Here is a 20,717-nt window from a genome sequence, read left to right on the forward strand (position 1 = left end):
GTGAAAGAGGTGCGAAGAGGGGGTATCAAGATCTTATGAAAGATACACGAGGATAGGTGTTGAATTTCCTTACGATAATGAGTTGACGGGAGACTGTACCGGTTACTTGTGGCTTTGAACGGGAACGAATGTCGGCTAATTTACCGGGTCATTCTAAACGATCAACGATCTAGCGTTGGGCGCTGGACGACAAAGAGCAATAGCAACAACATAACTATACTCGTATACTGTAGCACGCGATGAAATGATCAGATACAGCTTTGACAGAGATGTACAACGTAGATTTGTTACAACCTTTCTCTCCCCTTTCAATACCCTCCCCCACCACCTCTACCAAATGCCGCGCCCATAGCTCTCCCACCCCATCCAACACCAGCTCCAACAGCTCTCAAACCTCCTTTCGCTTGTTCCAGATACCCCAACGTAGCACTAGCAGGTGAAGATGCCCGTTTCGCGCTCGTGTTATCAGGGTTGGATAGGTCAGAGGACGGTGGGGGAAGAGCGAGATCACGAGCGGTGGCTATTGCGTTGGTGGTCGATGGGGCGGGGGGAGGTGAGGTAAGGCGAGTAGGATAGAGTGGAGGGGAGGAAGGTGCGAATAGCTCAGAAGGGGGTGGTGGGGCGATGAGTATCTGTAGACGCGACACAGATGGACATTAGCGATCTGATCGAGATCGAAAATGGCAACGCAGCGTGGACTATCAGCGCAGGCTCACTTGATATGATAAGTTGTTCTGGTCCTGATGGTATCGTCTCAGCATTGTCACGTCTGTGAGCAGGTAAGGCTTATCATACTCACCGATGACCCTACTAACGGCGGAACATTACCCTTCTTCTCGACGCAGAACGTCGAAAGTTGTAACAGCGCTCCAGATAACGGTTGTTGGGTCGCAGGTTGTTGTCTACTTGTCCGTGAAAGGTGCAATGTGATAAGATGTTCTTCCCACGGAACGAGTTCCTGTAAACGTGATCTTGCCATCAGCTTGGACTCACGTCACCCCTCCCCCTGTCAAAGTATCGAGGGGGTGATGTGAAGTGCGTGACGGAAAGCACGCCCACTCACCTCCGTTATGGCAAACCACCCTTTCTTAGGTTTCTTCTGTAAGAACACTACTGCCAATTCGCCTCTCTCTGCGCCGGTTTCTAAGAACTCCTTTGCAAACTCTTCGATCTTGGCGTTGACTTCGCGTTCGACAGTCGGGTTCGGGGCGCATGCCTATTGTTTAGGATAGGTGGAGGTATTAGCTCCGTCTCATGAACCAGTAGTATATTTCGCGTAGATGGGCGAAAGGGGTAGTATCGAACAAAGCCATGATCATGAGAGCGTATTGTGTTCATGCATGGGCTGGGCAATACGAGAGGAGAAAGAACGAGACGCGAAGTAAGGAGGCGACGAAGGAGGAAAGGACGAGTCAACGTACAATATGCGAATCGAGCAACTCCAGCGTCTCAGGCTCCACAGCGTCTAGCGTACGATGGAAGAATATCGCGAAGAGTAAAGCTCGTAAGATCGGTCGGACCTGCGATGGATGTATAGTCTACGAGGCCTTGTCAGTCTTGGGTCCGTGATCAAAACTGGACGGGATGAGGATATGGGTACTACCGATAAGTGTGGTGGGGACGAACATACCAATTCGATATGATTGACAGAATCCATCTTGTCCTTCGTCCTTATGTTCTTCTTGCGGCTCAAAGTCCTTGTCAATGCATGTGTGTCGTACAACGATGATAGATGTTTGAAGATAGATCAAGATAAAAGAACAAGGTTAGATGTGATCATCAACAACATCGTCGTCGTCGTCATGACAACAACATCGCTTCGACTTGGACAAACCGACCTCCACTTTTGCTCAATTGAACCAAAACTCAATTGTGTTGTCTTTTCGTCAAGTCTGCCTACCTAATCTTCAGTCTTCAGTCAACACAATCCCTCCAACCGGAGACCACGTAGTGACGACGAACGACAGAGCGAGATGCCACTCAAATCAGGCCCCGGGCCAACATTACAACATGTAAGTCAAGTTGTGTCCCACTTCACCGACCACCCGCTGGTGCGCACCCACTGACGTTCAGTCGATAGTTCATACTCCGAGCCGAACTTCTCCAAGCATATCGAAAAGCAGTCCGAGCTACACGGCGTGGGTGGTATCACTCTTAACGTGACAGTTGGCCTGAAGCTGACAGTGTCATATAGCTTTGCCAGATTCGCACACACGACGAGAGACGTTGGATTTCCTTCGATCCGATTTGGAGAGATTACGATTCGAATATGAACTAGTAGGTTGCTTCCCTTTGCAGCATTGCCATTGAGATTAGCGGAATGCTCACCGCCATTTCTCATCCCTTCGTCACTCCCACCCTGCTTCCCCTTGATCGATATATCATTCCTCCTACCCCTTTTCCCGATACGCACATAGGATAAGATCCGATCACATCTATCTCATTTCAATAAGACTCTCAAGCAGATGACACCGTCACTCAACCTTACGGGTCTTACGATATCGGGCGAGGGAGCCAAATTGATAGGACAGAAAAGACGGAATAACACCTTCTAGATTGTGGTCAAGGACAGTCTTACCTAGAGAAGGGAGAATGTCGTCACTTGACCGCTGGACAGGAGGGGTAAATCAGTAGGATTGTCCGGACCACCTTCCCGGGACAGATGGATGGATTGGAGAAGAGGATGAAGAACAGAGGCGCAGAGGCACTGAAGACCAAGTTACGATTTCGCTGAAACAATTAGCATAGAGGAGATCTACCCTGTGGGAGAGCATCCACTTCATAAACCCCCATCTGTACAACTAATAAATAGACCAAACCCATACCATGCATGTTTCGTCACCCGTGTATGTTGTCGTAATGCTACAAATGGTACGAGTACTACACTCTCTATGTCGCCCGTGAATAGCGAACACTCCTTGGACGCCAAGAGGGAAATACAGTAAGTTGATTGCAAACAGAGTAAAACCGGAAGTGATGATGGTGTCCGAGAACAAAAGAAGATTAGGTGTCATGATCGATCAAATGACTAGTGGAGGCGTGTGATTGGTGTAGAAGAGTAAAAGTTAGGTTGACTAAGGACGGCCTAGTGCGACGCCCTCGCAACATGTTGTAATCCCCTTCCAGCTTGACTGGATGTTGACGCCTGCGATTGCGATTGTGCCTGAGGCGGCGGGAACTTGAGGAACTGGACGTGTCCACCATCACTGGTAAAGATGACTTGTTGTCGCGCAAATCTCGACGCCATCGGATTAGGCGGTGGTAGCATACCATAGGCTCCCGGTGGGGGTGGAGGTGGTGAGGGTCTGACGGGTCTTCCTCCCGCTGCTCCCGGTAATGGAGGTAAAGGAGGCTGATTTTGTGGTGGGAAGTATCCTGCATTCTGACCAGACTGCGGATATCCGGGATAGGGTTGTTGTGGATATCCTGGTGTGGGAGGTGGTCGACCATGTCCGTAAGGTGGGACACCACCAGAGGGTGGATACATCAGTTGTCGACCAGGTGGAGCAGGCGCGTTGACTCTAGATGGCGGAGTGTCGGCGAAGAGACATTGAATATTCGAGCCGGGGATGATTTGTACCAAGTGACCAGTTTCAACGTGATGCACTTCGATGAATGTGGGCTCAAACGCCACCACGTAGGGGTATTGGAGGGCTAGAGAGGGTGGAGAGAGTATATATCAGCAACCCATTCAATAGTATAAATTCCGTTGGTACTCACCGAAAGCTGTTGGCACACCTTCCCAAACAATTGCCCATTTCGGCCGAGATCTCCATCCATTCTTGTTGACGTAGAAGGCGAACTCTGCGAAGGAACATCATCAGCTCTGCACCTAGCAACTGGTCAATCGAACTCACCATCGTAGCACAATAAGAAGTCTTCTTGGATCCTGTATATCGCGATCGGTCTCACGTTGTCCCGCTTGAGCACAAAGTCGAGCGAAGCGTCTGAGGGGTCCAGCAGACCTTGCATATCGAGGGTTTCCAAGTCAACGATCTCGAATCCTTTGGTACATCCCACGCAGAGTCGTGTCTTGAGGAAGTGTAGCGAGCTCGATTCGGTTGGGATATAGAATTCCTGTTGAAGCAATGGACGGGATCAGCTTCTATCTCGAAATGCGCTGGCACGACTCAATGACTCACCTTGAACAGTTTCAAAGTCTCATCCCTCCCATTTAGTCGCTTCATGAACCCTCCTTGATTCTTCTTATTCCTCTGCGTCGTATCCACCGGTTCCATGACTTTGATTGTACTACTCAGGGTACTACTCTTGACAATGGCCACGATTGTTTTGCCCAAACAGATACCTGACTTGATGAACGTCGTATGGGAGCTAATCCTCTTCCCTCGCTTCAGCGCAGCGTTCGGATCGTTCGGATCCAGACATTCGAGTGGGAAAGTCGTTACGCATCGTTCGTGGAGGACCACGAGAAGTTGGAATTCTTCAATCACGTCGACTTGCGTTACGTCAAGTAAGTTGATGACCTTGACAGGTTCTCGAAGCTTTTCGTCTCGAAGGTTGGAGAAATATACACCGTCATCTGCGCCGTAGATCATACGATGACCTTGATCTGTGCGAAGAGGTCCACGTCAGCAACAATAGATTATCATCAGAATAGCAACTCACCATATGGACTAATGCAGTTGACTTTCCTCAACCCTCCAAATGTCCCTTCCGTGATAGTCTCGCTAACAAAGACACAACTCCTCTCCCTCAGGATTGTCTGTTGCTTGTCGATGCTTTCCAACCATTTCTTCCTACCGACATAGGTGTCCACCCAAAGTTGCATAGAATAACCCTTCTTTCCAAGATGGATGACGGTAAGGGAGAAACCGTGTTTGGATTCAGGTTTGGGAGGGACATGAACAGCTGAGGACGATTTACCGCTGTTGGATTGACGAGGGATGAGTTTCCCTCGACCGGCAGAAAGCTTGCCAGAGTTGTACGAATCGTCGGGGGCGACGAGGAGAAGGAGCTCGAGAGGGATTGGCTACATGGACAGGGACCCTTGTCAGTCAAGCACCCGAACAGATGCCGAAAAGGTGACTCACACGTCGGTACACCTTGTACTGCTCGTTCTTCTGCACCCATTTCGGCTTGACAAGCAGGAATGCGTGATCGAACAAGAATCCCATCAAGTCCGCAATCTCTTCTCGATTTCCACCTCTTCGCTTTAATGGTCCCTTGTGAACCAATTCTCGACTTTTGTCTCTTAAACGGAGGTCCTGCAGAATCAAAAGCTTCGTCAGCTTCTTGGCCAAGCCTTGTCACGCTCACGCCCGACAACTCACGATAGTCTCGTTGGGTCTAAATACCAGCTGTTGCTCGATCTGCGCCAGCTCAAAGATGTTCTCACTCCTTCCACTCTCGATATTAACCTTCGTCAAGAATCCCTTGACCATCTTGATGACCTCTGGCAGATCTCTTTTGTCGGGATGGTCGTCCGGTGTGTGCTTCAATACAGCTTCCAGCAGCAGGGGATACCGTCCCAGTCTTGTCGTCGGTTTCGTCAGATAACCGTTCAATTCCAATTTTCTCGATTCAGGTTTCCGCTCCGTCTCATCCACGAACTTTTGAAAAGCCGGATTTGCGCCTTTCTCCTTCTCGAATTCGTACTTTCCAAACAGTTGATGCGCACCGTAGGTGACAAATGGTTCGAATAGAGGGACTCGTTCAAGGAAGAGATCTCCAATAGCGCTCACTACCGGCTCCTTCTTCTGACGTTTGGTAAGTCGTTCTGCTAAAGGGTGGTTCACAATGAGGACATCGTGCACATTCCAAAAGACTTGGCGGACGAAATCATCTCGACGATTCGCAGCGACGATTTCTTGCGTCCGTAGCGGTTTGACCCAAGACTACGTGAGGGAAACATCATCAGCTTCACTCAGGTCGGATAGAGATGAGACACTTACATCGCGTAGATACTCCAAATCTCTCACGAAATCTCGCTCGGTGTAGATCACCTCGTTGATGGCTTCTTGCCTCCTCTTCTCTTTATCATCCACACTGTCTAGGATCTCCTGAGAGACTGAGTGGATCCAATAAGTCCCGGTTTCCTATAATGAAGAACATCAGCATTTGCTTACTCGGATGAGAGCGGCGTAAATATACCTTGACGTCCAGTAAGCTCTCCTGGCTCAACTTTCGAGTTAGTCCAGGCTCAGGCTTCATATTCAACCTCTTCATTTGTTCCAACCTTCTCGGACAGTTGATTGAATAACAGAGTGAGTCCCTAGAACACGTTGGCGAGTAACAATCTGTCAAAAGGGTGAAAACTCCCACTGGCAAGTCATCCTCGGAGTCGGAGTTCGCGTCGACAGAACCTGGTGTCAGACCGACCGGTGTTGGGCTATCCCAATGTGTTTTGTAGCCCATGTGGGGCGATGTCAAGTTCGTCGTCGAAGTAGCAGGCGTCGGGTTGGTCGAAGACGGAGAGAATGACATGTGACTGTCGGATGTCTGTAATGATCCGGAATCCGATATTTGGGTCTGAGCACTCGGCCGGATGGTATTCGATCGGACATTGTTGCTGCTGACTGATGTCGCCCTTCCTAGACCCGAATGTTCAGATTTTGGACTGTCCGCTGCGATATTTGCTCCATCACTGATGAATGGTGCGGTCAATCTCTCTTTGAACTGGTAGATCTCAAGTGGATTATCTCGCAATCGGTGATCGTAGGTGACATCGTGGAAGAACTTCTGCGCGTCTAATGCTCGACCAAGCAGCAAAGCTAAATTTCGATCAGGCGTTTTGATGATGTCCGCAATGATGCCAACAGCAGTACGGCCGTCGAACGAGTCTTTGTATGTAATGCCGTCCTTGACCAGCTCGGACAAAGTGAGCAACTGCTTAAAAGCCTCAGCCACTTTCGAAAGAAGAGCGGGATACACGTGAGGCATTGACTGCAGAGCAGCTACACGTGCACTGGAAGAGCTTCGGTTGAGAGTACCGGACAATGATCGCTGAGATGTAAGAGGAGTCGGGAAGGTGTAGGAAGTGGGCGGCGCGCCGGATCGTCGTTGAGTTCCATGGCCGACCGAACCTGACCGCATAGCATGTACGACCTCTTTCCTAGACGTTGCTGAGCCGGAGAAGGACGTTGCGCGTGCGTCGAAGGCATTCGTAGACGGAGCAGCACCGGGAGGCAATGGAGGCTCGGCGCCAAACAATGGTAATGAAGACGTCGAGTCCACCGATTTTCTGCCCGATAATCTCCTCTGCGCATGGTATGCGAAGCCACCATCCGAACCAGTGGGTGTCGGAGGAGATGTGTATGATTCCTGAGCCCCTCTGCTTTGTCCTGGAGATGCGTCTATTTGAGACAGGGGCCTGTGGGAATGACACAAATTCAGCTTCGTTGCGGCTACTTGCTTCGCTTAACGTGAAACCTGTCTACCACTCACGTCATATGATTATTTCGAGCCGTCGTCGTGTAATTGCTACTCGCAACCGATGTATCTGAAGCCATTCTTCGGTGCATGGACGGTGTGACAGTGCTGGATACTGAGCCAAAGCGACTTTCTGGATCTGAAGCTTTTGGCGGAGGTTGTGACGCTGTTCGCGCTACTCAATTGGGTCATTTCGTCAGATGTGCAGAAACACGAGGAATCCGCTCGTACTCACCGAAATTGTCTCTCGATTGCGTCCAGCCGCCGTCCAAAGAAGTGCTGCTAGTCTCGCCGCGCCCCTGTAGAACTGGAAGTTCCTCCAAGAGTCCCTTTCCCGGTGACGTCTCAAAGGATAGTTTCCCCATTGCCCCAATGTAATCAGGTGTGGAAGCACCGAAGCGATCATGCTCATCTATAGCTGCAGAAGTAAAGCCGTGAGGAGGTGGTGGTGACCGTGAAGTAGGTTTGTGAAAGGATGTGACGGATCCCGATGTAGGCAGCCTTGAACCAGAGGAAGTAGTCGAAGAGAAGGACGTGACAGATGTCGAGGGGTCTGACATGGGAATTGGGGGTGCCGGGGACGCCGCAGCTCTGTGAGGGAAAACGACCGACGCAGGAGATGAGGATCCGTTCCCATATGCCTGGGTTGCCTGATACGCTTGCGCAGCTGTCAGACTTGTTGCAGGATTGGGACGGGATGATGGACCAGGTCCACTCGGGACTCGACTGGTATGAGGTGTAGGATAAGGATTACTGGGCAGACGAGCAGTTCGTTGTGGAGGCGGCGAGACGGTGTCAGGGTTGGGAGAATAGAAGGAAGCAGATGAAGTGGTTGAGTAGGTTGATGGTGCTAGTGAAGCTCGACGATCTGGAAGGGTCTCGGGCTACACGTACTCAATTGTCAGTTGCTACGGTGTCCTGATATGGCAGTACTACGCACCTGTGCACCGTACGCGTTCCCACCTCCATATCCACCGCTCACAGACCGGTTGTATCCACTATTTATCCCATCGTATGCTCTGGCATAGCTCGATCCATCCGTTTGATTATGTTGCTGCGGTTGTGCCGTTGGCGGTTGGTAGACGTGTTGTTGAGAGTATTGATGTGAGGCTTGTCTAGGTGGGGGAGGCTGATATCCTGAACCAGGAGGATATGACGGTTGTGCTGGATTGATGTATTTGTTTCCGGCTGATGCTTGGGGAGCGTAAGAAGAAGAAGATGGATAGCCATATCCTACACCATTCCCTGCTGCAGCATGGCCATGCGCGGATGTCGATGCTGATGAACTGGGTGGTGCAGGTCCAGAACCCGGACTAGGTCTTTCACCGGGATGAGGCCCTAGATGATGACCGCCAGCAGGACGACCGAAGATGTTTTCAAACACCTCATTCCTGACATTGGCTGTAGGGCGTACAGCGGAAGATGATGGTGGTTGGGATGGACGTGATCGAGGTCCAGAAGGGGGCATGTTGTCGTTGAAATTGCGTCAAAGCGAGGCGGAACGTTGTAGCGCGCTGTGACCTGTATCGGTTCAGGTCTTTTAACGTGTCGAAAACAAGCAGTGTCGTGATCAGGAAGACATAAGTATGCGTGTATTTTCGTGAGTGTATGTGGTCGAGTGTCAGTGTGATGGTCGTTACTATAATGGTATGTGTTATAAGATGGAAGGTTTGAAGAGGTGTTGATAGGGAGAGTCAGAGATCAATCGCGCGCCCATGTAGAGTAGTAGAGAGGTTTGTTGTTCAGGGTTCAACTTATTTGTGGCATTTCGTGATCCTACTCCTACCGTCACTGGGCGCCGAACGTTGGATTCAGTCTAACGGCCAATATGCATGTGCAATATGCATCACTATCGACCTACATCAAGATACTTTATAGTGATGATGGGGAGAAGCACAGGTAAGGATTGGCGACCATGCATATCGTGATGATAATCTGAGGAGACTAGCGGTCACAACATCCATACTGTCTCGGTGCATCCGCCAACCACCAGGCGCGAGATTGGCGAACATGGTTGTGCTGTCATGCAGTCCGCAATTCAACCTAGCTGGAAATATGTAAGATAGTCGAGACACCGCTCAACCCACATACCCACAGCAAGACGGAAGCCTCAGTGAGGGTACGTGATGCATGCAGCAAGTACTATGGTTCTTGGTTCGGCGAGTTTTATCACAACCAATTGTGATTGACGGGATCAAATTTCCCGGTCGCATCTCAAGAAGGTGCAGTCACGGTTCAGGCTCTACTCGTATGTCAATTGCAAGTTTGGTTCTGTCACTCCAGATCAAGTCATAACTTCAAGTTCAGCATATTGCATAGGGTGTAGGAGATTGGTAATTGTGAGACCTGTCATGACAGTGAGTGTCTGCCTTGCTTACCTGCTCCCGCTTTTGCTCGTAGTTAACATCACGATTGCGCAGAACTACCGATAAACCCACGAACCCACCCACGCACACAGAGACAATCTCATCTTGTCACAGATTGAGCATGTCCGACAGAGCTTCATACGACACCTACTCCATGTCTCGAGCACTCTCCCCTCCCATGCCATCGTACGAGCCTCCCTCCACGTCAGCTACCTCGTCCAGACAAGCTGCACCACCGACAATGCCTGTGAAACGCGAATCTTGGCGGCCTGGACAACAGAGCTCGTCAGCCGGAGCTTCTTCTAGCCACCCGAATAATAGTGGGTCTGGACCCTCGTCGGATCAGTTTCGCTCATCAGGTACTGCTGCGCCTACGGGTGGGAACCAGAACGTCTGGAGCAGTGGAGGAGAAAGGAGGTCTAGATCTCCCGTGTCGCGGAGAGACGGATCGCCGGCTTCTTCAAGAGGATACGAGAGGGATAGAGATAGCAGGAGAGATAGGGATAGAGAATATGACCGGGACAGGGAACGGAGTCGAGACAGAGATAGGGTTAGGGATAGAGATAGGGATCGTGAACGGAGTAATCGAGATGATGATCGGAATCGACCTGGACATGGAGGAGGCAACAGTAAGAAAGGTACGAACGGGAAAGGTGCAGGAGAAGAACGATCTTGGGCTGCTTGGAATAAGAAGATTGAGGGTTCGGTCAGAAACGACGATCATGACCGTCAACGGCGAGACACCGATCGAAGAAGAAGTAGGGACCGGAGTGGTAGGCCTAGCGGCGGCGGGAGGAGAACTTCGCCGCCACCCCGGAAGGGCAAGGACAAGGCGGAGGATGAAGGGAGAAGTTGGGCAGCTTGGAAAGCTAAAGTGGACGATACCAGAGAAAGTGGGAGGAGGGAAGATGATAACAGAAGAGATGAGGATAGGAGAAGAAGCGGTCCGAACAGGAACAGGAAGAGCAACACTTACCGACCAGGTGAAGAATCTCCGGACAGAGCGGAGGTTGCGAAAGAAAGGCAGAGAGATGCGGTGCCGCCTAGATCACCTGCACCTGTCGGCACGGTGAGAGGAAGAAGACAGAGCCCAGATTATGGGGTAGGTGGTCCTGGAAGAGGACGGCGAGAAAGTCCAGATTATGGAATAGGCGGTGCCAGGAGAGATGACATCTCGTGAGTTGCGCTGAGTATGCCCAAAGGCGTGATCCTTCTCAATCAAGGCTAATCATTCTACAGTCAACGGCCGACATCGCCTATGCATGATCGCAAACGAGCTCCGTCTTCCCCCATCAAGCCAGACGCTAAACGTCCCCGTGATCGGTCTCCAACCACATCCCGCCATTCCCAATCCCCATCTCCAGAACGGCGAAAATCTTTCAATACCTCCTCGGATCAGCCACGAAACTCTTGGGGCAAAAGGGAATCACATCACTCTCCTCCGCGCGAACGTGAACGGAGTCCCATACCTCCACCTCGTGTGCGTCCGTCCTCGCCGCAGCAGAACAATACCGGAAAACGGCAAGGATTGCCCCCACAGAACGAGATATTCATGTCGGGCGCAGCGAATGGACGGAGGACTGACCGACCACCGATACCACCTCAACAGCATCCTCCTGCTCAGTCGTCGTGGAGAAACGAACAGCCAAATAATAGGGGTACTTGGAATGGGAATCAATATCCTCCACCGCCCCGCGCTCCTTCACATGGCTATGTTCCAGATGCTCCTGCGGGAACCCATCCGTCAACCAACGGTCATACGTATAGTCGACCACCACCCTCACAAACCATGAATTATCAATCTCAACCTCCTTTCCCACCATCACAACCTCCGCCCCCGCCATTTGGTCATGCTGCACTACCTCCCAGTGCACCTCGGACGGACACAGCTTATTCTTCTTACGCTCCTCTTCCCTCCCAGCCACCTCTCAATGGCACATCCGGTCCAATCAAAATTGCTTTCGGCGAAGTGAGCCCCAAGAAAGCTGGTTGGCGGTCCATATCTCCGCAGAAACCGGCGGTCCGACGCCTTTTCGAGGATGCGGCATCGCCATCGCCAGCATCACAGGACTACACGCCTCCATCCACTTCTCAATCGCAGCTCAATACCTCAAATGCCCAGGGAAATCAGCACCATCCAGATGTTTACCTGGATCGAATCGCTGCCAGTGAACAAATTTACTCTCAACATCTCAGTACTATTGCACCTTACATTCAAGCGGCGTTCAACCAGTGGTTCGCACAAGGTACGAATCCCCCGCTGACCGCTTTCTTGGTGCATTACTTCGGAAGGCAGCCTTCGGAAATGGAGTTGAACCAGATAGGGAGCTTGCTGGAACTGAGACGGAAGGTCACGCAAGATCAAGAGGAATTGAGGATTTTGCATAGCCAGGCTAAATCCGTTGACTTGAGGAATGGGAATGAGAATGGTAAAGAAGACGACATGGATATCGTAGATACCGTCAATGATAAGGTTGGAGCGAACTCGCCATCTTCGAAGAGGAGGTCGAGTCCTAAGAAGGGGAGATCAAGATCGCCAACGAAACCAAGTGGAGGAGCGAATTTCATCCCTATACCACTTGGCGCCACGAGTCGATGGACACCGAACGTGAAGAAGAATGCGACATCACCTTCGTCGACAACGCACGGACCCCTTCCTGGTAAAGAGGAAGGCCCATCATCATCCGCGCGTGCCAACGTCGGGCCCCCTACTACTCAGCATGCCTCATCTTCTTCTTCTTCCAACCCTCGATCCTCCACCCAAATCGATTCTACACAGACCTCTACATTCGAGAAACCTGCACCCAAACCCCCGTTCAACCCTTCTGGAGAGATGTACGAAAAGATATCCCACGTTGGCGAGGGGACTTATGGTAAAGTATACAAAGCGAGGAGCAACGAGACTGGAGAGATGGTCGCCTTGAAGAGGATTAGGATGGAAGGCGAGAGAGATGGGTTCCCTGTGACGGCGATGAGGGAGATCAAGCTGTTGCAGGCTTTGAGACATGAAAATGTGCTCAAGTTGATGGAGATGGTTGTTTCGACTGGTGAGTGTGGTTTCCTCCATTCCTTCTTCCTTTGCCCACAATATTTCAGACATCACATCGTGATGTGGCTGAGAGCGCCTATGGGTGTTGGTTCTTAACAACCAATGTACAACGCTAATCAATCTGTAGGCTCCGTATACATGGTGCTGGAATACATGGACCACGACATGACCGGACTCCTCGCTCACCCTACACTCCAATTCTCACCCGCCAACATCAAATCCCTAAATCATCAAATGCTCTCTGGCTTAGCCTATCTACACGATCGAGGCATTCTACACCGTGATATGAAAGGATCGAACATCCTTCTCAACTCGTCGGGAGAGTTGAAATTGGCCGATTTTGGATTGGCGAGGGTGTATTCGAAGCGACATAGGGATGATTATACGAATAGGGTAATCACTCTTTGGTATAGGAGCCCAGAATTGTTGTTGGGTGAGACGGTTTATGGTCCTGAAGTGGATATGTGGTCTGCAGGGTAAGTAGACGGTAGCTGCTCATCCCATTCTTCGACCGATTTTATTGTTCTCATTCCATCCTTGTTGCGATTGCGATACTGTCGAATGCCATATGCTGATCGTAAACACCTTGATAGCTGTATAATGCTCGAGCTGTCCACGTCCAAACCCGTCTTCCAAGGCACGGACGAGATCCACCAGCTCGAAGTTATCTACTCGATCATGGGAACTCCGACAGAAGAGGACTGGCCAGAAGTCAAGGAATTACCGTGGTATGAGCTGGTGAAACCTAAAGAGAAAGTGGCGTCCAAGTTTAGAGAGTCATTTGCGAAGTGAGTGGTTGGGAAATTAAACTCATGACAAGATTCGGACAGTCAAGATTCGAAGCTGAATGTGATCACTACAGATGGCTAACTCCCGCCGCCTTGGACCTCGCTGAGGGACTGTTGTTCCACAACCCCGTCAAACGACTATCAGCGCTTGCAGCTTTAGAGACTGCATACTTCACGACGGAAGAACCGAAGATGGAAAAGCCAACTCAGTGAGTGTCGATTTGAAGCGGTTTCTTATCCAGTCTCGTGTCTACCGTGTGCCGGAGCTGATGGAATACTTTGTGACAGACTGGCGGGGATGGGTGAACATCATGAGATGAGCGCGAAGCAGGATCGTCATCGACGAAGGATGGAGGGGAAGTGATCGATGTGACAGGGGACAGGGGGATGTTTGCATTATGCTGTTTCTACAGAATGTAGCAATGTCACTCTAATCTTTATCGTTGCAAGTTCTCCCCTTGTGATTGCTGCTGTGACTTTGTTATCTGTTTGGCTATCCGTCCTGCAGTCGAAGTGGCGTTCTCAGGTGACGTTCTCAAAGACTGTCCATCGGAAAGGAAGCAGGATGAATTTGCCACTCAATAGATCAGAAACGCCAATACAACCTCCACTTCGTCGCCCGCCCAAGGTCACATTCCGCAACTACATCTACAACTTCCTCCTTGCATTTACAATCTCAATCTTAGGATATAGTGAGAAGCCGAGACCGAACGAGGCTAGTTCCAAGCATATGACATTCCAATCGCCATGACTCGACGACACAGTCTCCATCCTCTGCCGAGGGCATTCGCTCCTCACCGTTCTGAGGGGTCGAGACGATCTGATGAGGGCATGTGGGAGAAGTTGGACAGAGTACAAGTCTTGGGTGGTGATGATGGACATGTAGGGTAAGTATAATGAGTCCTCCTCGGCTCCTTTGGTCTGCTTGATAGCTTCGAGCGGCATGGCTGACTTGGCTTTGGGAACAGATGTGTGAATGCCCTTTCGTGGTCTGATGATGGGAGGACGTTGCTCTCTGGATCAGATGATCGACGGTAAGTGTATAGACCTTCCGACTCCCCCTAATCACCCTGAGGAAATCGCCTCCTTCTACTATGGAGGTCCCCGCTGTACATCTCTGTCTACTTGAGTAGTTCAATGCGGCCGAACTCAAAGCTGACGTAGAACGCATGTCTTACAGAATATGTATCTGGCAACCCGACCCTTCCCCCTCCTCATCTTCCTCCTCTTCCTCGCCCCACCCACTTAAATTGATGGAATCAATCTCGACAGGCCATCGAGCCAATATCTTTTCAGCTAAATTCCTCCCTAATGCGAATACGCCGACAATTGTCTCCTGCGCAGGGGATAGGGAAGTACGAGTCTTCGAGGTGGAGAGGCTAGGTAGAGAGGAGAGCGGTGGTTGGGGTATGGGTACGGGGAGCGGGAGGAATAGAGGTGAATTGTTTGGACATTCAGGAGATGGGTGAGTGACGAGGTGGATCACGCCTTGTCATATAACATCCAGAGTATAAAAGTACTGATCATCTCGATTTACATCCATCATCACTCTGATTTACACTCCATACCCTACTCGTGCTCGTAGCGTTCGTGTTCTCCGTTGTCATACCGATCGGACCAAACGAATAGCGACTGAGAATTCTCCCTTTCTCTTCCTCACCGTCTCAGAAGACGGTACAGTCCGTCAACATGACCTGCGCCGACCACACGTATGTCGTTCAGAATGTCCAGAAGCGCTGTTCTATGCGCCGAAAGGGGTGGACTTGTACAGTCTCAGTGTCAGCACGGTGACGCCGCATATATTTGCGGTCGCGGGGAGGACAGAGCATGTGAGTGTAAACCCTTTCTTGGTAGATGAATGGAGAGCGGACAAGTCATGGACATTAGGGGTCAGTCGCCCCATGAAGCAGATGCAATCAGATGAGGCGGGCTGGGCACAAACCTGTGGAATGAGCTGACAGAGCTGCCACAGGCCTATATCTGCGATAGAAGGATGCTACAACGGCAAACACCCACCTGGGGACCGCATGCCCGTGCATCAGGCCAAGTTCATTGCGTGAGGAAACTCGGTCTACCGGACGAAGAATGGTCGAAAGTCACACCAGATCGAGGGGATCGTTTCTTCAGGGAAGAGAGACATACCACCTGTGTCAAGATGAGCGCCGAGCACGCAGATGAGGTAAACTCTCCACCCTTTGTACTATCAAAGTATTCAGAAACAGTTTAGCTGACAGCTTCGTTGGTTGGACAGGTCGTTGTGGCGTTTGCGAAACATTCAACATCACTGTTCTCGATATATGACTCACCGCCTTCCGATTCTGCACGAGCAAGATCTGCTTCGCCAACCATAATACCGCCGAACCGAGAAGCAGATAGGGCGAGGCAATCTCCAAACCGGGAGTCAGGCATTGTAATCCCATCAACACCAACGGGCGGTGTTGTACCATCAAACTCACATTTCAACAGCGAGAAGAAACATCAGGATGTTTGGAGCCCTACACAAGAGACGAAGCATGAAAATGAACAAGAAACTCTACAGCTGGGAAAAAGAAGGCTTTCGGATCGATCCACCTTACCAGCCGACTTGGAAGAAGCCCCACAAAGTCGACTAAGAACGAATGACAGACTCATATTACCAACACCTGCTGGACCTTCAGCGTCCGGACCAGGAGGAGGACTGGAACCTGGTCGAGCAGAAGAGATAGCTCGTGAGATGGGTTTTCTGCCTGGCGATCAAGATAATTCAGATTCGCCAGGAATCGATCCAGCTCTGCTCGACGAAGATGTTGGTACGGAGATGATAATGGGTCCACCGAGTCCAACTGTCCCATCCGAGTTCAGATCCGCCAGAGATTTCCTTCGGGACGACTTGATGGATCTGGAGGAGGACGACAGGCGCGAACTGAATTTTGAAGGAGCGCAAGGTGAGCGTCACGAGGACAAACTTATGTCAACATTTAATTTTGTGTCCTCAAATCGCGCAAGAGTCTCATTGAAGCTGACATCTGGATGTACGTTTGACCAGATGCAACCCTGTCAGATTTGGAAAATATGGCGATAGACCTACTTGATGAAGACGACGAGAACGAGTTGGACGCTATGGACTTCGACGAGGAAGACGAATACGATGAAGATGACGAAGAAGAAGATGACGAGGATATTCTGAGTATCACAGCTGGAAGTAATTCGAGCAGAGTCCCGGCGAAGGCGTTTGATAGTGTTGAGACGATTTTCCCAAGGAGGAGTTTCAAAGGTGCGAGGAACATGGAAACGGTGAAAGATTGTGAGTCGCGGAGAGCTCTTTTCAACTCTTTTTGGCGACAACGTGAATGAGGTAGGGGAAAGAGAGGCTGAGTGGATTTACTTTTCTAGGTAACTTCTTAGGGACTCGATCAGACAAGGTCTGTTCAGGTTCCGACGATGGCAATTTCTTCGTCTGGGATAAAGATACCGGGCGATTGGAGGGGATTTGGGAGGGAGACGGATCGGTTGTGAACGGTAAGTGGGCGGGGATCTGCATCTTCTATTGAAATTGTATCCTGAAGACAGAAGAGGATGATGCTGATATTCCTTGCTACAGTTATGGAACAACATCCGACGTTGCCTCTGATTGCAGTCAGCGGTATTGACAATACTGTCAAGGTGAGCGGTTATCTCCCAGCCTGACACAAACAACCGCGCTTATGCGATGTGTCTTTATAGATGTTCGCTCCGACGTCAAAACCTCCCATTCCATCATTCAACAGGACCCATCGCCAATCGACCATAATTGAACGTAATACCCGCTCTGCAAGGTTTTACTCTGGCGGAGCATTCGATAGAGCGACGATATTACAGTTTTTAGCGAGTAGAGGAGTGGTGACTCGTGTTGAAGGGGATGATGATGACGATGATGGGGGAGGAGAAATGGGTGATGAGGGTGGTGTGAGAGGGTGCGCGACGCAATGAGTGGAAGGGTGAAGGAGCAGTAAGCTCACAAAGAAAGACGCTCGACAAGAGCTTGAACACACAAATCACAATTGTATGTCTATTAGTGTTTTAGCCATGTAGCTCGGTACGATAGCGTTATCACCCAGTAAGCTACAACATTTGCAGATGATCGTCCTGCATGGACATCGATATAACTATCAAGGGTATCAAAGAGCGCACAGACTAGCTCGGACAATTTCCCATCAATTCCTCGTTTCACCCTAAACACCCCTTGGAATACACAAACACAACACACACACCGAGTGAAAGGGTCCCCCTTTCCTCCGAGATACGTTTCACCTCTTTCTTGTCGATCACTCGTCGTCTTACAAAAACAACCTCCCAAAGATAGATCTCTCATTCATTCATGCAACGAGATTGTTAAAAAATTGCAAAAACTACAGCACCCGGGATTCCCAAGTGGTCCCCCACCTTGGTACTAACCGAGCGATACCCAGCTTAGCTGCGCAGATCAGACGGGATGCGGCGTTTTCTAGGTTCTATGGCCGTAGATATAAATAGAAATTTCAGGGTGCACAGAAAGCGCACAGACCACTTTGTGTGTGTGTGTGTGTGTTTTGATCTCTTTGTTGATCGGTGAATGGACGTGCGGGGTGGATGTGGGTTAAAGCGTTTGTAAAGTTCCGATTATCCGATTCTAACTACAACCGTGACTTGCCTTTTCCAAACAAACGCATAGAATAGCATCGCCATGAAACATGATGCTCTAATTGAAAATGATATGTAAAGTACAAACGACGATATGTAGGTTGATCCCTCTTCCCGCCCTCGCCAAGCTCCTGGTATGGATGCCCCCCTGTAGAGGAGCTCGATTCTTCGTCGAACGTACAAAACCTCCTTCCCGTGCTATCTCCCACTTCTACCTAATTCTCACTGCTGATTTGCCCCTCGCGTGACTTCCACTCTCAGCGTCGTCTCTATCCTTCTTCGCGACTCTCGCTTCCCACACTTTCCAGAATTTCAAATTCTCATCTCCTGCACCTGTACAGACCGTCGTTCCATCGGGACTCAACGCTGAACAGATGATCCTACTATCGTGTGCTGGCACTTCCCACACTTTCTCCAAAGAAGGATATGACCATAATGTCAGAGTGTTATCGGGATATCCGTGCGTGCCTAAGATTTCTTTAGAGTGAGGGGAGAAAGTGAGTGAGGTGACCTGGGTGGAAGTGGGTAAAGAGGCGGTACGTGTTCCGGTGGAAGTGGACCAGAAGTGGATGTGTTTATCAGCCGTACCGCCACCAGATGCGAGTAGTGACGATTGCCAAGGACACCATGCGAGAGCCTATCGTGCAGAGATGATCAGCTCTGATCTTATCGCATCGCAAATGACGAAAACGGATGAGGGTAAACAAAGTATATGCGGAAAACCCACCTTGACAGCAGCAGTGTGGTTTCGCTTGGTCCACTTGGCGACACCTCGAGGAACACCATCGCCAGTTTGCAGTACAGAAGCACCGACTCGACCACTACGGAGACCACTTGTCAGCGCATCGTCCCCTGAGACATGGCTCACGTGTTACTCACTCCCAACAGTTTACGACATTGTCATTACCGCCACTGGCCAACAACTGTCCATCTGCTCTCCAAGTAAGACCGCATACCTACATCATTGGAATCGAGTCAGCTTATGGAACAGATTCAGCACCTTATAAGCTCACCTCTGCATTGTGTCCCACCAACTCCATGACCTTGTGCTTTGCCACTCTCACATCATGATGGTAGATACTCCCATCCCTACATCCTGAAGAAAGGACGTGTCCGTGCCAGCTCATTGAGGGAATACGAGCAGAATGTCCGGCCATCGTGCGCATCTTCTTCCCCTCCTCGACGTCCCAGATCTCGACTTCACCCGCATCGGTACCGACAGCAAGATAAGAGCCGTCGTTGGACCATGAAACGGAGGTGACTTTGCTGGCGTCCTCGTTGCTGTGGTAGCGCATGATAAGCATTAAGTGGCAACAAACACAATGCAGACCAAGCTGTGAGTAAAGGTACAGTGAACTCACGCATCGTTTCCTCCCCCGAGAGCATTGACGTTTCCTGTCTCCGCATCCCAAACATATCCCGTATCACCCAATCCAATAGCCACTCGATTCGCACAACTCCAATCTATCAGGTTCAAGTAGTAATCATCCTCAAAACCAGGAGCATCCAACACCCTTTCCGGTACATAGGGAGGAGCCCTCTTCTTCGCTCCTTCTTTGCCGGCGGCATTACTGCCTGTACCTCTACTGGCTGCGGCGGACGAATGAAGGAGGTAATTTCGTTGAGCGTCAAGATGTGATGTCGCGTGTGAAGCCTTTGGGGGTGCCGATCTGAACGATAAGATCCTTCTGTTGTTCCCAGCTGGCATACCGAGACTCGCAGAGAGGGAAGAAGTCGTCTGATCAGCAATTGAAGAATGGTCCATTGAAGTATCGGGTGTTTGTCCATCAGCAGCCAAAGCAAGTGTAGGTAAAGTCGTAGAACTGTGAGAAGAATGGTGGATCGATGATGGTCGAGAGGGTACAAATCGATCAAGTTCACGTCGAGTAGCATGTTGTGATTCTCGAGAATCTTTACGTTCCATTGCGGATTGAATGTAGTCCATAGAATTGCCTCGGTGGGAGATGTCCATACGACCCATACCTTCCCTCAAGGAGGAGATGGAAGACGATGGGTCCGAAGGGGAGATCCGACCTTTTTGAGGGGAACTAGAGAGTTTGGTGATGAAGGGGTTGGAGCTACGATATCCATGGCAGGTCAGCTTAGTGTCTTCTTCGAGGTGTAGATTCTGTGAACGCGCGAGACGATGTTGGGCAAGCGCGGAATGTGTGTCATACAACACAAAGTTGGACGACTCCACTCACACATCCCCTGGAAGGTTACTTGACCCCGTCTCCGAAAGCATCTTAGCTGATCAAGTAGGAAATCGACGAATGTGAGAAGGTGGTGTTGATAAATCAGTAAGCGGTGGGTAGTCGAGAGGAGACAAGGTGACAGAGTTGAGAAGAAATGTTTATTGAAGTTGAGTGATGTTGAATGACATCGGATGGCTTGTTTGGTGACTTCTCCCAAGATAAAAACAACCGCGTCGATGGAGTTACGTAACGTCGTTCGAACCCTCTCCCTCCACTTTCTGAGGTTCTATCA

The 20,717-nt window shown here is 50.3% G+C and overlaps 6 protein-coding genes and 1 non-coding gene across 7 annotated transcripts; 3 read left to right on the forward strand and 4 right to left on the reverse strand.

The window, feature by feature from the left end:
• Nucleotides 1-308: 308 nt before the first annotated feature.
• CI109_103942 (uncharacterized protein) lies at nucleotides 309-1,657 on the reverse strand (the record flags this gene model as incomplete). Its single annotated transcript, XM_032006733.1, has 6 exons — nucleotides 309-632; nucleotides 717-740; nucleotides 800-958; nucleotides 1,064-1,216; nucleotides 1,422-1,538; nucleotides 1,631-1,657. 6 exons carry the CDS (start codon nucleotides 1,655-1,657, stop codon nucleotides 309-311), a joined length of 804 nt encoding a protein of 267 aa, XP_031858936.1.
• A 316-nt stretch (nucleotides 1,658-1,973) lies between these two features.
• CI109_103943 (uncharacterized protein) lies at nucleotides 1,974-2,555 on the forward strand (the record flags this gene model as incomplete). Its single annotated transcript, XM_032006732.1, has 4 exons — nucleotides 1,974-2,012; nucleotides 2,081-2,138; nucleotides 2,195-2,277; nucleotides 2,418-2,555. The coding sequence occupies 4 exons, from the start codon at nucleotides 1,974-1,976 to the stop codon at nucleotides 2,553-2,555; spliced, it is 318 nt and encodes a 105-aa protein (XP_031858935.1).
• A 530-nt stretch (nucleotides 2,556-3,085) lies between these two features.
• Nucleotides 3,086-8,857, reverse strand: CI109_103944 (uncharacterized protein; the record flags this gene model as incomplete). The annotated part of the gene is made up of 12 exons (XM_032006731.1): nucleotides 3,086-3,654; nucleotides 3,721-3,804; nucleotides 3,858-4,077; nucleotides 4,143-4,570; nucleotides 4,627-4,990; nucleotides 5,052-5,225; nucleotides 5,292-5,855; nucleotides 5,913-6,056; nucleotides 6,112-7,330; nucleotides 7,405-7,564; nucleotides 7,625-8,273; nucleotides 8,330-8,857. The coding sequence occupies 12 exons, from the start codon at nucleotides 8,855-8,857 to the stop codon at nucleotides 3,086-3,088; spliced, it is 5,103 nt and encodes a 1,700-aa protein (XP_031858934.1).
• Nucleotides 8,858-9,876: 1,019 nt separating this feature from the next.
• On the forward strand, nucleotides 9,877-13,956 carry CI109_103945 (uncharacterized protein; the record flags this gene model as incomplete). Its single annotated transcript, XM_032006730.1, has 6 exons — nucleotides 9,877-10,931; nucleotides 10,995-12,802; nucleotides 12,932-13,280; nucleotides 13,398-13,592; nucleotides 13,667-13,801; nucleotides 13,881-13,956. The coding sequence occupies 6 exons, from the start codon at nucleotides 9,877-9,879 to the stop codon at nucleotides 13,954-13,956; spliced, it is 3,618 nt and encodes a 1,205-aa protein (XP_031858933.1).
• Nucleotides 13,957-14,339: 383 nt separating this feature from the next.
• CI109_103946 (uncharacterized protein) lies at nucleotides 14,340-17,540 on the forward strand (the record flags this gene model as incomplete). The annotated part of the gene is made up of 10 exons (XM_032006729.1): nucleotides 14,340-14,479; nucleotides 14,561-14,626; nucleotides 14,773-15,057; nucleotides 15,178-15,421; nucleotides 15,565-15,771; nucleotides 15,844-16,516; nucleotides 16,618-16,875; nucleotides 16,965-17,090; nucleotides 17,173-17,234; nucleotides 17,295-17,540. The coding sequence occupies 10 exons, from the start codon at nucleotides 14,340-14,342 to the stop codon at nucleotides 17,538-17,540; spliced, it is 2,307 nt and encodes a 768-aa protein (XP_031858932.1).
• Nucleotides 17,541-17,957: 417 nt separating this feature from the next.
• Nucleotides 17,958-18,072, reverse strand: CI109_103947. Its single transcript, XR_004236756.1, has one exon. It is a non-coding gene; the product is annotated as a 5S ribosomal RNA (ribosomal RNA).
• Nucleotides 18,073-18,441: 369 nt separating this feature from the next.
• Nucleotides 18,442-20,475, reverse strand: CI109_103948 (uncharacterized protein; the record flags this gene model as incomplete). The annotated part of the gene is made up of 6 exons (XM_032006728.1): nucleotides 18,442-18,867; nucleotides 18,958-19,051; nucleotides 19,110-19,186; nucleotides 19,244-19,511; nucleotides 19,592-20,308; nucleotides 20,435-20,475. The coding sequence occupies 6 exons, from the start codon at nucleotides 20,473-20,475 to the stop codon at nucleotides 18,442-18,444; spliced, it is 1,623 nt and encodes a 540-aa protein (XP_031858931.1).
• Between the last annotated feature and the right edge of the window lie 242 nt (nucleotides 20,476-20,717).

This window comes from Kwoniella shandongensis, chromosome 7, assembly GCF_008629635.2.
Source record: "Kwoniella shandongensis chromosome 7, complete sequence".
NCBI lineage: Eukaryota > Fungi > Basidiomycota > Tremellomycetes > Tremellales > Cryptococcaceae > Kwoniella > Kwoniella shandongensis.